Genomic DNA, 15,729 nt, shown 5'->3' with positions numbered 1-15,729 from the left:
CGCCGCCAGTTGCGCCAGGAAGTGGCCGGAGCACTAGAAAAGTCAAAGCGCAATGCGATACATATACTATTCGTCACTTTTGTGCATTATGCCCCGCGGCGAAATATGGGTCAGTAATTTTGCTTGAATTTTTCTTTAATAAATTTCCATCCGTAACAACGAGATATTTTAATTAATCGGAAAAAAAATCTTATTTATTTTTATTTATTTTAAATAATTCACTTAAATAATTTTTTTTCCAAGTTAATTAACGTAATTATTAAATTTGGAATTATTCGGTTAATACGTAGCTATTTTATAGGCGGCACGCGTCTAGCATGCGGCACGTAATATCAAACTTGAAACACATTCACAGCCTAATTGGAAATAAATTTACAAAATTGCAAGGATAGCGAACTTTCTTTTCTCCTACGTGGAATTTCATATTCCTTTCATACATTATGTAATTCTACATTACATCGTGGATTATAGCGATACCATTACGTGAAAGTGGTTTGACCGTTTCTTTTCCCCGTATTTTCTCTACAGCCGTGCCGAACATCGAATTTTACAATTAGAATTTTGCGCTGCCCATCAAGACGTTGACTGCGCCGAGCGAACGAAACATTGTTATACGTTATATCATCAATTATTTTCGAACTGCGTGAAAGTTGTTCGTTTCTCCGCAGTTGTAGCTTTAATATCGACACACAGCTCCATGCAACGATACGATCCTTGCATTTCTTTATTTAATGAAGCATTTCAAAATTTCCAATGTCCTGTTTTCTCTATTATTATTTTATATAATTCTTTTTTTTTTATTAACAGATAGTCGCGATTACGTTTATTAATGATTGTTGTATTCTATCTTTCGAGGAGATTAACAAGAGACAGGTCGTAATACTTTTCTAGTTACAACGTAGACGTAGAGCGCTATCGGAGCCATCAATCTCGCCGTCGTCGCGCCGTGAGATCTTTAATCGCGTGGTACATGTTGATTACTCGCGAACTCAATGCTCACGATGGAAACACGGCATTCCACGTGCTCGCCGAGTGAAAGAAGGTACACCTTGATGAATATCTGCTATTTGTAAGAGAGGGTGATACACGTACTACATGCCGCATCCAGTCACGTAATGGTTCAGTCGACATCGTACAGGAAACGAATGCACCCATCACTTCCGTATTCACCGCGAGTCGTAAATCGAATGCATCATTAAAGTGCGCAGCTACAATAGTAACGCGGCCGGTCCCGTTATGCGCCTTTTACGAATGATACCGCTGGAGCATAATATGCAGAAAGTATTTAAACGGCATAATAAATTTTGAATATAATGAATTTTTACGTTTTCCAAATTAATCTTGAATTAAACTTGAAGTAATTAAATTTAATTAATATAAATATTGTTACGCAGATTTTTTTTCTTTTATTAAAAAAAAAAAATGTTTTTTGTAATATCAAAAACTCTCTGGAAAATACGCCGCTTTGTTCTCGTTAAAATTGCTGAAATTAATTGACGAGTGTAACTCAGTAATATAGAAACGACTTGATCGCGATTATCAGCTGGTGCAATTTCATCGTCAAGCGTGGCATACATGTATCTACGTGCTAAGATTGCGTAAAAAGTTCTGCATTCCGCTTTCGACATTCCAAATTTTTTTCCAATGTCTTTAATGTATGAAACATTTTATTTAACTTATTTTTGTGCGAGCGCGCGGAAAATAAAATTAAAATAAATTCGATTAAACGTAATTATTAAAAAATAATAATAATAAAATAAGATATATAAAATTTTATTAATATTTTAGAATTAATTGATGTCTATCAGCTAAATTAAATTAAAAAAAAAAAAAAAAAGAGTAAGCTTGCGTCACGAGGACACAATCGCAAATATTTTATTTGACAACACGTACAAATGTAAAAGACTATAGTACAAGTAGACTTATTACATATATTTTTATAATGTTAAACATGCATCGGTATGCGTTTTAATGTGCTCGTTTTTATTAAAAAGATTTATTACGGTAGAAAATTAATTTTCAGAATATTTTAATTTGAAATAGATCAATTTGATCTAAGCAATCCTTTTTTTTTTTTGCTCTCGTAAGAATCCTCTCTACAAACCTAACAAAATAATTCTCCAAATATTCATTTTACGTTCAATTAATAAACAAATTTTATTATATTCTTGATCGACCTGCGTGTTAGGAAAGACTCGAGCATAATTTATCACATTATATAGAATTTAATCCAGTCCTGGCAGGGTCTCGTTCCACCAGTCGAAATGAAAAGATACGACAGTGAAGACACTTCGCCGAGGCAATCAGTATTGGTTCTCGGTGACGGGTCTTACGCCAGACTGCTGCTGATTATAGCCGAGCTGCTGGTTGTACGCGAGCTGGTTGTACTCGGGCTGTATGCGAGCCTCCGTGTATGCGCTAGCCTGGCCTTGATAGGCGCCACCCTGACCCTGGTACTGCGCCTGTTGCAGTATCGGTTGTTGCTGCAGCGGCTGCTGCTGCAGCAGCGGCTGTTGCTGCAGAGGCTGCTGCTGCTGCTGCGGCGAGTCCACGCGTTGCGGCACGTATCCCTTGTTGTCGACTTGGTAATTAACTTGGTTGGCAAAGATGTTGTATGGCGTTTGCGCTTGGAACTTCAACAGCTCGCGCAAATGGGACGGTAGATTGGGCGAATAATTAGGCTGTGGCTCGGCCGGCGGTTGGGCGCGATACTGAGCCTGACGTTTGCTCCTCGAGTGACCGCGTGATTTTTGACGAGGTGCGGGCGCGGGCGCGGGTGCTGGCTCATAATTACGCGTAGGCGCGGAATCGGCGGCGTAATTACGCACAGGCGCGGCCGCAGCTTCTTGAGCCAGCTGCTTGAGATGCGCCTGGACCTGTTCGGACTGAGATCGAACCGCGGCCTCCTCGTCGAATCTGAAATTGAATTAAGAATGATAAAAATCACGTACCTACTTTTAAATCTAGTTCTATAAAAGATAACAAAGAACAGACGTTGATGACTAAAAGGTCCCGTCTTCATTAATTGCTATATACCTGTACGGCTCCGGGATTATGTTAATGTACGGAATTTGCTGTTGGAACTGAAGCAACTGCTGGATCTGCGGTGGCGCGTTAGAGTACGGCCTGTAATTTGGCAACGGTTCCGCCGGCTGCTGCGACTGCTGTCGCGCTTGGGGTCGATGCGCTCGCTGTCGTGGTGGAGCACGCGGAATCGGTGCCGCAGCTTGCGTCGCGTATTGTGGCTCCGGTTGAGCTTCCGGGCGCGCCTGACGGTCGTACGATCTCCAGTTTACCCTGTAACCTTTCGATGGAAATTCACATAAAACCGACTCCTACATAAATTTGAGGGTGAGAAAATTCGCTAATTAAAGTCGAGGCTAATTACCGGTGGGGTCGTTGTACTGGAGCGCTTTGGCATTAACCTGATTATCTTGCTCGTAATTCTGTTGCTGCGTGGACTGGCCATATCGGTCTATCGGCCCTTGCACGTTGTAGGTGGCCGCTCCGCCATCTGAGGGTCCTTGAATTTGAAAGTTCGAGTGCCCGTCCGTGGCACCTTGGATCCTGAAGTTGCTGTTACCGTCGGTCGCACCTTGAATGGTAAAGTCCCCCGCACCTCCTCCCTCTAAAAAAATTAAATATTAAAGACGCCACCCAGGAAAACAATAAAATTTTTAATTGATGCAAAGTGTCCCCCTAGTTCGTACAGCCACTTTCCATTGTCTACGCCCGTTCCCACTTACCACTCGCTTCTGTGTATTCGAGTCCTTTCTCCTGGCTGAACTTAAGACCTTGAGCCCGTCGATGTCCGTCGCTAGGCCCCTGGATTGAAAATTGAGCTAGGCACATAGGAAGTGCCGTCAGTAGTAAAACCTGTAACGGAATATTTATGACCGTATTTTAAAAGACTATCAGAACACAGTAGTAACGCCACATATTTTGCGATATATTAAAATGCACTGCATATACGTACATTGGTAATAAGAGAAAGTCGATTACGCAAAGAAAAAAATTATTAACTAATCGTATATTAATAATTTTTAATGTAAATTATATTATCTTTCTTATAATTTATATTTAAAAGATAGAGTAATTATATTTATCATTATTATGTCACTTTCTTTAATTATTATATTATAATCGGAATATAATGTTACGGTATTAAAGTACTTATTTCACTTTCGATATCGAGCGTTTTCGATTTTGCAACCAGACGATCAGAGATCATTATCTAATGCGCGTGGCACTAAACCTGAATCTGTCTTACGGTATGTATACTATATTGCATATATGGAAGCGTATCGGGCAACCGGCACCGGGAAGCTGGAAGGGAAAGTGCACGAGCGCATGAATCTTTAATCACGGTAATCGGGAAAAGGTGAGCACGGCTGCCGGCTAACATTCGCGATCACAAGACGCACTCGAGTCGTTAGGAACGCGGCCGCAAGACAAAAAGGCAAGGTGGAAGAAAAAAAAAAAAAAAAGTGCAAGCTGTAAGTTGACTCGCGGCTAAGGCGATTGAATGCGCCAGGCTGCGAACGTATACGGTTAGTCGGTAGAAAGCGCGATAGACATTAATCGTCTAGACACGCCCGACGTGATTATTCGAAAAAAAAAAATCGACTTTGACTTGTTTAAAAAATAAAAAAAAAAGAAAGAATGTCCACGACCGGCTATCGCGAGACGAAATGTTGCTTCGAAATTGCACAAATTCTGCAGTCGTGTCTCGCTAGAACGCGGAAACCCGACGACATTTTACGTCACGCATGCTGATTATTGAGGTCTACATATATTTTCTTGTTTAACAGAGTAAAATAATTTTATTTTTTAATTACAACCGGTTGAAAAATTAGCAAATATTTCAGTATTTAATTTTAACGAATACAGTTGCTTTTGTTACGTCTGTCATTTTCTTTTTGTGAAGATTTATTAGATCTCATCGTAGGTATAATTAAAATAAAAAAAAAAGAGAGAAAATACGTAGAGCGACCGCGAAAGAAGTCGATAGATCAGGCTGCTCCCCGTGTTGAAACCTCGATCTATGAGCTTGCAACAGGATTGCAAAAATCTGATTACTCGCGGCTGACAATTGGGTCGTGAAATGCACTCCCGGCCAGTGACCGCGGTAATTAAGCAACATTCCGAATCGTCACCCCCTTTACGACATCTAACGATGCAATTACGTGCACGACATTCATCATTCCCTTATTCACGCTCGTTACCTTTTGACGGACGGCGGTTGACCTGTATCTCTGACAGAACAAACGACTTCGCCTTTTCGAATCTTACGATTACGTCTAACACCTTGCAAGAGGATATTCAATTTTCATATTTAAAAAAAAACGTGAACGGAGATGTGAAAAACGGAGCGAAATAAATTCAGCATTTAACTTATATTTGGAAAAAAAAAGAAATACTCTGCGGAACATGCACGCGACGTTTTCCTCGTAAACGATTATCGTGAAATCTACGTACAGTGACAAGCCTTCCGAGATTCGCGCAGTGATTAAGAATTTGATCGGCAGATATGCAAGAAAATGTTGGAGAAACGAGACGGTGAAAAAGCAACAGGCGGCACCCGTTAATTGAATCGTCGCGCATTTATCAGTCGGTGTATCCGGTTGGTATTTTCAGCGCGATTAGGCGCACGCGATTTCTTTTTGTCCACGCCGAGGGGAAGAAAGTATGTTTTACATTGTTATCTATTTTTTATTTTTTTTCCTGAACGGGGACTTTAGAATGAAAGAAAAGGAACGGTACAAGTCGGCTGCGTACTTACGTGTAATTTCATGGCGTGAAAGCTGGTCGATTCGTTCGAGGGTGGAGTGTTTCTGAAGCGGGCGCGCGGTCACCAGAACAACTTTATAGTCGGCCACGTAAAAGGAGCCTTTCGATGACGGGGATGTGACTTGGCGAGAGCCACCTCCATCTTGCACCTTGTCGGCCGGCCGGCCGGCCGATATCGTTGCTCCGACAATCGTTGCTTTTTCTCGCGAGCGCGAGCATATTAAAGGCAATCGCTTCCGGCGCTAAGCAATAGTCTCACGTTAATCCCGTTGTAAAGTTCTAGACCTACAAATTTTTTTCTCTCGCAAATACCATAATAGCCTTCTTATAAAGTTCCTACTTTTCAAGTTTATTCTATATTCTTACAAATACTTTCCTTTACCAAAGAAGAAAAAAGAAAAAAAAAGTTATAATAAATTTTGATGATTAAATTTTTCCAATAAAGGCACAAGAAGGTATAGTTTCTTACGAGTGCCACCTCGGGAGGCTCTGCCTATCTCGGAATCATTAGGCCTTCTCTCTATGCAATTATAATACGAGGCATGCATCTCTCGCATGATGTATTTTAATCGTGAAAAAAAGTCTCGACCGCGCCGATGGAAAACGACGGAATAGCCGCGATGGAATGTGATGCAACACGATATTTCCCAGGCGGTCGCCATTCAAAGGTTACGGAGTAAAGACCGCGCGTGGATCCACGGTAATTAATTGCCGACATTGAATTCAATTATTGTTCTGTCGAGCGAAGACGCGCATAAAGACCGCTGCGCGCCGTCGCTTCGAGCATTAAAAATATTGACGATAACATCGATTTAAAGTGAAGAAAAAAATATTAAAAGAAAAAAAAAACAAAGTTGAATCTCGAAAGAAAGTAAAATAAGACGGTAAGAAGCATTAATTTAATACCGCGGTGATTCGTGTAATAGTTACACCTACAAAACTGTAATCAGGGAAATTATTCTTCGAATTACGCTGCATTACTTCGAATGTGTCTTAAACCTATATTATTCTTAACGCTGCGTCCTCGTCGCACGTAGAAATTACAGATTTCTATTTTCGCAATACATTCGATAACGGATCTCCGATGCTCCGTATCATTAAACTCGTGAAGTCTTATTGTTGGTTTCGCAGATTTCTATTTCAGATACGCAATTACGGGAGCGTATTTCTCCCTTATCCAATTATTTGACTACAAAGTCGCTCTTACTCGCAGATGGAAATGCCGCGTTACGTCAGTTTACGGTAGAAAGCTGCACCGTGTCGCATCGCGATAGATAGGCCGCCGATCTCCCGTAAAATTATAGATTTACCCTGCGACTTGTATCGACGTGTGAAAACAATTCTTACTGAAATATTCGATACAGGTAAATAAAAAAGTATCGAAGAAATAGAAAAGTGAGCGCCGAGTGAGACGACTCGCGTTTCTCTCATTTAAATTCCTTCGAGCTTTTTTAATTTCCTTCGAATCTCTTTGGGCAGATCAATGAACTTAAAGAAAGTGACCCTGACGGAGAGGTTCGTTCGCGCAGGAGTCTTCGCTCCGGCGATGAGTGAAAAGGGAAAATCGCGCGAAATAAAAACGCAATTATTCGCAATTGTGGCGACTCGACGAACTCATCGACGTGTGCGAAGCGTGAAGGGTACGAAAGCGAACAGTCGGCTCTTCCGGAGAAATGCTGTCTCGTCTGTGCTTTTAAGATTTTTTATCTTCCGCGCGAAAACGAAACCGCGCCTGGCGAGAATACGCCTTTTCGAATTCTTGCCTTATGAATATTCTCACCTTGCATTGTTATGCGTCAACGCCCGATCGAATTTCCAGTTCCGTAGAATTAAATAGGTTTTTGCGACAGACAAGAATTCAATTTCCTTTCTAATCAGAACGCATTGAATCTATTGATAAAAAGTTAGTACAGCTGTCGCGCATAGTCCTTTTTCCCCCGTCGAGCTGTTCACGCCGAGCAGTAATTTCTGTAATTTATACGATTTAATCTGATAAGAAATTTCTCAGACTAAGCCGTTTAGTTCGCTTTCTTTTGTGAAATTTACATACATCTTAACTCAAATTTTTTTGTTTTTTTAGTTTTTATTTTTTTTTTATTGTAATGCTGTATCGCGAATCTGCGCGTGAGATATCGCTTTCTAATATTGTAGGGAGATCAGATATCTTTATTCAATAGAAAGCGAAAAATTGTTTAGCTTTCTATTTGCACTATATCGTGAGACTCGGTATCTATCCTCATGTATAATTAAGCAAATCATGCGTCGCGCAAAACTTCCTGAAAGGCGTAAACGATAAGTTCTACTTTTATCGGATTTTCGCTCGTGTTTAACTCACTTTGTTTTTTTTTTTCTTTTTTTTTACGAGCGGAAGTAGCGCGAGCTAAAATAATAAAAGCAAATTGCGCTATGAGGAGGTGAATGACTCCTACGATGCCAGAAGCGGAAACGATTTATTTCGTACAAAAAGTTACATTCGTCGCTCTACTGTATAGTCAATTATTCTCTATTTTTCAATTAATATATTAATTGTAACTGACGGGTAACGAGTATTTATCCATTCTCGACTGTCAAATTAATCGGAATGGATTGTCAATATAATATAGTAAAATAAAAATGTGTCTTGAAATCTCAACAGGAGATGCAACAAATTCAGAAGCGCAAGAAACACTCTTAGCAAAACCTCAGCGATATCAAGAAGGTGAAAATTATTTCCGCAGGTAAAAATAGAATTAAACTGAACAAAAATCTTGTAGCTAGTTTCTTTTCCTCGAGGTTTATCGAGAAATAGAATATTAAATTATAGAAAAATCATGTTACATAATCCAATTCTCGGTCAATGGCGCTGTTCCTCGACCGGCTTGTCCTGGGGATCCTCCGCCTCGACGTTCTCGTCGTTCGGATAGTAAACCTTGCTGCGATAGTAATAGAGTCCCTTGTTGTCGTCGGATAACGGCTTAGGAATGAAGATGCTCTTCGGCTTGTAATGAATGCGATTCGCCGTGACGTCATATGGTATCTGCGCTTGATACTTCAGCAACTGCTTGATTTCCGTCGGCATGTTCTTGTCTAGATACAAGGTAGGTAGCGGAGATTCAGGTACAGCTCCTAGCGGAAATACTATTTGCTGGGGTTGCTGCGGCTGTGGCTGCGGCTCTGGCTGGTGCTGTGGCTGGTGCTGTGGCTGGTGCTGTGGCTGGTGCTGTGGCTGGTGTTGCAACTGCGGCTGCGGCTGCAGCTGTAGCTGTAACTGCGACTGCGGTTGCAGCTGTAGCTGTAGCTGCGACTGCGGCTGCTGTTCGGAATCCTCCCTGTAGACGATCCTGTCCTGACGCTCTACCCTCCTGTCGCTGTACTCGTACCTGGGCTGCGCCCTTTGAGGGTCGATCGACTGATATCTCGCCGACGGTTGCAAATAAGCACTGCGAGGAACCTCGGACGCGGCTGGTGCCGGCTGCTGCTCGCGTTGCTGAGGCGCCGCCGCGAAGTAGTTACCACCGTAAATGAAGGACGAAGGGTCGACGTAGGGAGCTTGCGGCTGGTAGACCGAATCGATTAGCTGTTTTAGGTGGCCCGGCAACGACGTGTACGGCTGGTAGCTGTAGTACTGCGGAGCCTGGGCCTGCTGGACTTGGGATTGCGGCTGCGGTGCCGGGGCACGTTGCCGCGGGGCTGACTGCTGGGCTTGCCGCAGATGAAGGGGTGAGCCGCCTTCGGCACGCTGTGCCCGTTGAGCATTCGCCCGTTGCAGTCGCAGCTGACTCTGGGGAGTGAGGTACTCCCAGTTGACCTTCGAACCTGCAACAAACGTTCCGTGATTCCGACATCCATTTATTGCCAGTCGCCGATTGTCAGTGCTTGCGCAACGCTGACCCCGGTCAGGAAATCACGATTGTTCTAAAGATCTGGGATGTGGGTATCAACTTATGCGCGCATTGCAACGGCAGTAGCGGTAAGCGGTTAATTTAATTGCGATACATCGGAAACGAAATTTCCGAAGCATATCTTTAATTTAAAAAAAAAAAATTGAAAAAGGCTTTTCACTCACCACCGTCGACGTATTTAATTTGCCCTTGCGGCGCGCGAGGAATCCTCCCAGCATTGTCCGTTTTCGCCCATGCAAGCGACGTCACCACGATAAAAAGAATCTGCAAATTTTGTATTAAGTAACATTAGCGATATATCCGATAATGTCCGCTGGCATTAAAAGAGCAAACCACCGAATAAATACGTCCGAAAGATACAACGTTGAAAAATCAAGGAACAATTACGCGACCGTGATTGAAATCATACGAGTATCACTGCGGCATATGTGTCAATAAAAATTAATGCCGAGGTGATTCAACATCAGTTGTTCGATATCAAAAACCGACGAAGTAATACAGTCCACTTTAAATGGTCACACGTGAAAGCGAAATTAAATGCGACGGGAAATATTGTAAGACTCATCACTTTATCAATGTACGTTCCGGCACGATCATACGATTCCGAATATTCCGAGCACTCACTGGTAGCTTCATGGCTGCGTGTGGTGAGAGATGCACGCGGGATTGTCGCGCCGAGTTTACTTGCAGAATACAGCCCGCGGAGTCGGCGTGGCTCTTCTATATAGCCGTAGTCGCCCCGGCGTAATTGGTGGCGCGCGGCTGGTAGCTACCTACTTTTAAAGTAATTCCACCTGAAGTAACGAGCGAACTCCGACAAAAGGCCTCCCTCTCCTGGAAGACATATTATCACCCGTTAGCAAGAATGCAACGTATCTTGCGAAACGTTATAATGAAATTGTATTTAGAGATGCGACCTCTCGCGAACCCAGGACACTTAAAATTCAGAAGTTTAAAGAAATTCATAATTATTCTACTCGGACTAGAAGGATAAAAATATTAAAAGAGCTGAACACATTGAGGCGTTCAACCTGACGTTCCGCGAAACGATTTTTTAGATTTCAGAAACCGGAATGGCGAAATCATTAGGCTCCGCGGGATCTCGAGGATTTTAACGAGGCTACAATGATGTAATAAGAAACATTGGCGCGGTGCTTTTTTAGTTGAATCCCGCGTCTTAGAGCGCTAAAGCAGAGCCGTTAAGGTTCGTGTGTGCACTTAAATGATCACAAGTAAGAAGTACAGATGGGAAGAGAGTGCGCAGTATAGCAGCAAATGTCTCTAATAATTCACATTGCGATGTAACAAAGTGCACAATCGCGTAGAATTGCAGGAAACGAAAAAGGAATGAAAATAAGGATAATAAATATAACTTCGTAGTTATAAAAAAAAAAAAAGAAAAAGATAAAGAATTTTATTTAAAAAATTTTAATTAGTATTATTTTTCCGCGTATAACATATGACCCTTTTTCCAAAATGTTTCACAAATATTCCCCGTGTGAAAATTAATTCATCTTTCATTTTCCAGGAAAAAAGACGTAGCATTGAGTCGAGCTCGGAGCAATGCGGATCTTCCTGGTTAAACGGCCGAAACGTGTTGAAGAAAGAACCGTAATGTAAGTACTACACTGTCCCTCTACGTTTCATGTAATTAAATTTACGACGCGCGAACGATTTGCGCCGCGCGTTAAAGACCACCAATTTGCGTCAGCCCGGCGATTCACGGCGCACCGCCAAGTCCGGGAAAACTAAGGGGTGAAAAGTGACGGCGAGAGGGAAAAAGAAAAAAAAGAAAAAAAAAAGAAAATGAAACGAGGGATCTACTTAACTCGGATCTATAAATTCCGCGAGATAATGGACCTGCTTTATTGCCGCGTGAAAAGAAAACCGCACACGGGGAAGATAATTACGCGGCCGCATGACGTGAGTTTTTAATGCGACGGAGAATGCAACATAACCGTTCGCGAATAACGATCATTATCTCCCAGAATAACGCACTGACGTATTAAAACGCGTAAATTAAATCTCCATAAATGTCCGACGTATCCTGCTGCGTTTTGTGTACAAATTAATACGAAATCTTTTCGTTTAGCCGCTCGCGAGAAACGAACGGCGGACATTACGTTGCATTAATCCTTTAGCGATTCAAATGTCGAAATAAGATATACAGTTTCCTTTTATATAATTTTATTCTAGAAATGGTATCATTGTTTTTTTTTTTTTTTTTTTTATTCGGCAATCTCCGATTACCAAACAATCCTTCCGAGAAGCCGTTTAGGGTCGAAGTAATTTATTAATGGATCGTACAAAGGAATATTAGGTGCATGTGTAAGATTATCCGCGGGTACCGGAAACGCACGCTTTGAATGGAACCATGAAAGTCGCGTAAAATCGCGTTCCTCGGCGAATTTCCTCCCTTTCCTTTTCCGGCTCGAAATTGACGGCAATTTTCGAAATTGCTAACGAAACGACGAGCATTGCGACACACTTGGAAACGGGCGTCAGCCTACGTCCGCGCGTGCGGATGTAGACGATGAAAAACTCGCACAGTCGCGAGATAAGATTTGAAAGGTACGATCGACCACGAAAAGAAAGAGAAAAAAACTGAAAAAAAAGGATTTGACAGGAGGAAGCGGGCGGAGAAAGTCGATTATTCTCGGCCGATCGACTGGGAAGATCTCATGCTGCGGCGCCTGATACTGCACCGGTTGTTTCACGCAGCCGAGTGTAGAAATGTACTTCCTTCCGTTCAAACTGTGCCCGCGATATGTGCGATATCTCGTCCGACGAGGTGTGCTTCAATTACGCTCGGTAGATACCACGCGTGAACTAATTCGTCGGGATTTACTTTCCGCCAAAATGTCCCACAAACTGAGATACGCTATTAAATATTCAACGATAGAAAGGCGGAAGAGGGCAGAACGATCTCTTTATTGTTTTTTCGCTAATTTATAATTCCACGTATGCTTAAGAGTTTAATTAAGTGGAAAATAATATTGGATAAGATACTGTTCTGATTCGAACTAAATTATAGGGATTCGATTATTTATTTCCCCGTTCCGATTCTTCTTTCTCGTGTTCATGTCGACGAGTTATTAAAAACCGCGAAAATTGAGGAGGAAAGCATTTTATTCGGCGGCTAATTTCTGCATCCGTGTCGGGAAAATCGCGTGCTGGGATAATTGTGTAAAAACGCGAAACAGGATATCTAACGTCGGATGAGGAATTTTATAATCTTTTACATTTACACTGCGCTGCGCGATTGCGAGATGTAGAAATAATCGTAAACGAGAAAAAATGTCAGATAGCTTTTGAAAGCAATGTGATCCGCGCTTTCGCCACCGGCTGAGAGTTATTAAGGAAAACGGAAACATATTAAGATTAAATACCGCATGCGTGCCGGAGCAATTAAAGCGCAAGTCGATTTGATTTTCTCGGCGTCTCGCGCCGTCGATGCCAATTTTGCGATGCGGTAATGGACGTAAAAAACTCATTACCGCGACCGTAATATCGCGAGTTCGCGAGTGAAATCGATGATCTGGTTGTTACCGCCGAGTGGAAGGTAACGATCTTACTTTTTTTTGACGAAGGCTTTGATTCCAACCGAGAAAAGTAATTTCGAGGATCGCGCGTGACGCCAACCCCGAAGAATGCCCTAAGCTTTCGGCACGTTCGTCCTTATACCTCCGATAATCCACTGGAAGTCGGTAAGCGCGTTCAGTAAAGTCGGTACATAATCCACTGTGGTGTACGAGTGAAGGATCTCAAATTTCAGCCCCGAACAATATGAATTCTCATCGAGAAATCCCTGGCAGCGGGTAATTAAAAAATGACAGGCATAAATTCCACGTTGAAGATTTTTATTTTTTATTAAAGAACGTAAATTACAAGTACACTTTACTTCATTAATCATAAACTATACATTTAAAAAGTCTTTTCGATTATAAGTGACTTTAATCTTGATGAAAAATTTATGTCGCTTCTTTGGCAAGAAATAAAAAAGCCTTTTGAAAGTGTAGGAGCGGGTATGCTCGGTTTTCTTTTCTCGCGAGCCGAGCGAAATGTCAGGCTAAAGACCTAAGTTATTACGCGGAAAGTACGAAGACTAGAAACTTGCATAGAAATTGTTCGCAGGGCGTGGTGGAAGATCAATGCGAGTCGGGACCGCGCGGGTTTGCCATCAAGGCCTCTTCGCCGGGTTGCCCTGAGTCGACCGACCTGTATAAAACGCCCCTCTCATCGGCTTCTGGGAGCACTGCTATGCTTCCCGCTGCCTAAGGATCCATTATACCTTCAACATGTTGGTTGGGATCGTAAGTATCCGTCTTATCTCGAACCGCGGCGTGCTCTCGTCAAATTGTTCGTTTAACATCACGATATAGTAACTCCATATAAAATACACAGTTTATTTTAATTCGCATGGATTAAAAAAAAACGTATCTCTAATTATTCTAATTATTTCATCAGGTGCTTCTGCTGGGTGTCGTCGCCGGTGTCTCCAGTCAAGAGTCTTATTACCCGTCGCCACATCAAGCGGCAATTTTGAGCGATGCGCGTTATCTCGCGGGTGACGGCACATTCGGCGCCGCTTATTCTCAAGACGACGGAGTGGAATTTAAGGAAGAAAGCGACGTGGAGGGTAATCGACGTGGATCGTATTCATACATCGATCCAACTGGCCAGAGGCGCACGGTGACTTACACGGCGGGAAAGAACGGATTTCAAGTATGTAGACAATAAGCGTTATTATTTTGATTGATTTCTTAATTTAATTTTAATAACACTTATATATTTAAAAAAAGAAAAAAAAAGAACGGATTAAAAATTAAAGAGCACAAGTTTCTTCTTCATCTCATCAAATTAATCCTCGCACATTTTTTTTTCTCTTCCGACAGGCGACCGGGGATCACATTCCCAGCGCACCCCCGCAGGTGCCACCGCAACCGGAGTACGTACCCCTGGCGCAATACAACCCACCGGATTATCAACCCCCGAGTTACGCGCCGCCAACCCCTCGGCAGTACCCGCGCCGCTATCAACCGGATTACGAGCCGCAGCCTGTCGTTTATCAGCCGCAACCTCGGCCGCAGTATCAGCCGCAGTATCAACCAACGCCAGAGCCGCCGCAGTATCAACCAACGTCAGAGCCGCCTCAGTATCAACCGGTCCCAACATCACCGCGGTATCCGTACCGACCACAGCCGTCACCTCACTATCATTATCCCTCAGAATTGCAGAGTATACCCTCATATACACCACCGAGACCGCGCTCACACCCTCACCTTCGCCCTGCGTCGCAACACAACGCGATATCAACCCCGGCGGCTCCGAAGTTTTATCCACCGGGAAAGCTCAGCTTCAATCGCACCCCCGACGGTTTTTCCTACACGTTCAGCAAAAGTTGAGTATCGTGTGAAAAAAAATTAATAAATAAAAAAGAAAAAAAAATCTCGTGTAAAAATTCTAATTTTATAATAATTTTGAACTTAACTAAAGTATATTCTCACCAGAGCTCTATCATATAATCGCGCCTCGTTTGCCCGCGTGTGAAAAATAAATCATCGTTATTGCACGGAATACAATAAATTTCGTCTCGACCGTATCGCGCGTAGTGCCCGATGTACCCCGCATAGCAATTTCCCGTACAAATGCAAGTACAATCACATGCTCCGTAGGGTCGACTTACTTTCATCCGGTAACCTTTGCGTTCTCCGTGATGTTGCAACTGAGAATCCCACGATACCGAAAGAAGTATAGGATACGCCCGATATACATACATTTCTACGAGAAACGCTACCTTCATTCTACTTTAATTTAATTTACAATTATAATTAAATATATATCTAATACGAATATTATAACAAATAAAAAATACATACAAAAAAATCCTTTTTTTTTACGAAAAATTAATTAAAGAAAGACGTGGTAAGATTTATTTAAATTTTACAAATAATAAAGTAAAAAGGTACGCGCGTGTACTTAAATGCGACCGTCCGTCACGAAATATTATTAAAATAGCGCTTCGTTGCGTCTCGTTCTGTGAAAGACAAATTATCGG

At 42.3% G+C, this 15,729-nt stretch overlaps 3 protein-coding genes across 5 annotated transcripts in view; 1 reads left to right on the top strand and 2 right to left on the bottom strand.

Annotated features, from left to right (window-relative positions):
- LOC139102038 (cuticular protein 19) overlaps nt 1-15,514 on the top strand; it is a 171,177-nt gene extending 155,663 nt beyond the window's left edge. For all 3 annotated transcript variants that reach the window (XM_070655664.1, XM_070655663.1, XM_070655665.1), the window contains 4 exons: nt 11,200-11,287; nt 13,806-13,984; nt 14,139-14,396; nt 14,567-15,514. In XM_070655664.1, the coding sequence (XP_070511765.1) occupies nt 13,970-13,984; nt 14,139-14,396; nt 14,567-15,076 (783 nt within the window). In that variant the 5' untranslated portion in view covers nt 11,200-11,287; nt 13,806-13,969 and the 3' untranslated portion in view covers nt 15,077-15,514. The remainder of the gene's footprint in view (nt 1-11,199; nt 11,288-13,805; nt 13,985-14,138; nt 14,397-14,566) is intronic.
- Nucleotides 1,156-6,125, bottom strand: LOC139101591 (uncharacterized). The gene is made up of 5 exons (XM_070654848.1): nt 5,783-6,125; nt 3,747-3,876; nt 3,389-3,628; nt 3,037-3,304; nt 1,156-2,916 (listed from the first exon to the last, which is right to left on the bottom strand). Exons 1-5 carry the CDS (start codon nt 5,792-5,794, stop codon nt 2,304-2,306), a joined length of 1,263 nt encoding a protein of 420 aa, XP_070510949.1. The 5' UTR covers nt 5,795-6,125; the 3' UTR covers nt 1,156-2,303.
- Nucleotides 8,162-10,658, bottom strand: LOC139102031 (probable basic-leucine zipper transcription factor N). The gene is made up of 3 exons (XM_070655651.1): nt 10,296-10,658; nt 9,836-9,935; nt 8,162-9,585 (listed from the first exon to the last, which is right to left on the bottom strand). Exons 1-3 carry the CDS (start codon nt 10,305-10,307, stop codon nt 8,624-8,626), a joined length of 1,074 nt encoding a protein of 357 aa, XP_070511752.1. The 5' UTR covers nt 10,308-10,658; the 3' UTR covers nt 8,162-8,623.
- Nucleotides 15,515-15,729: the final 215 nt, after the last annotated feature.

The sequence above is a fragment of the Cardiocondyla obscurior genome, linkage group LG04 (genome assembly GCF_019399895.1).
Source record: "Cardiocondyla obscurior isolate alpha-2009 linkage group LG04, Cobs3.1, whole genome shotgun sequence".
In the NCBI taxonomy this organism is placed as follows: domain Eukaryota; kingdom Metazoa; phylum Arthropoda; class Insecta; order Hymenoptera; family Formicidae; genus Cardiocondyla; species Cardiocondyla obscurior.
Note: the sequence above shows the minus strand (reverse complement) of the source record. Positions and strands in the feature narration are given on the sequence as shown.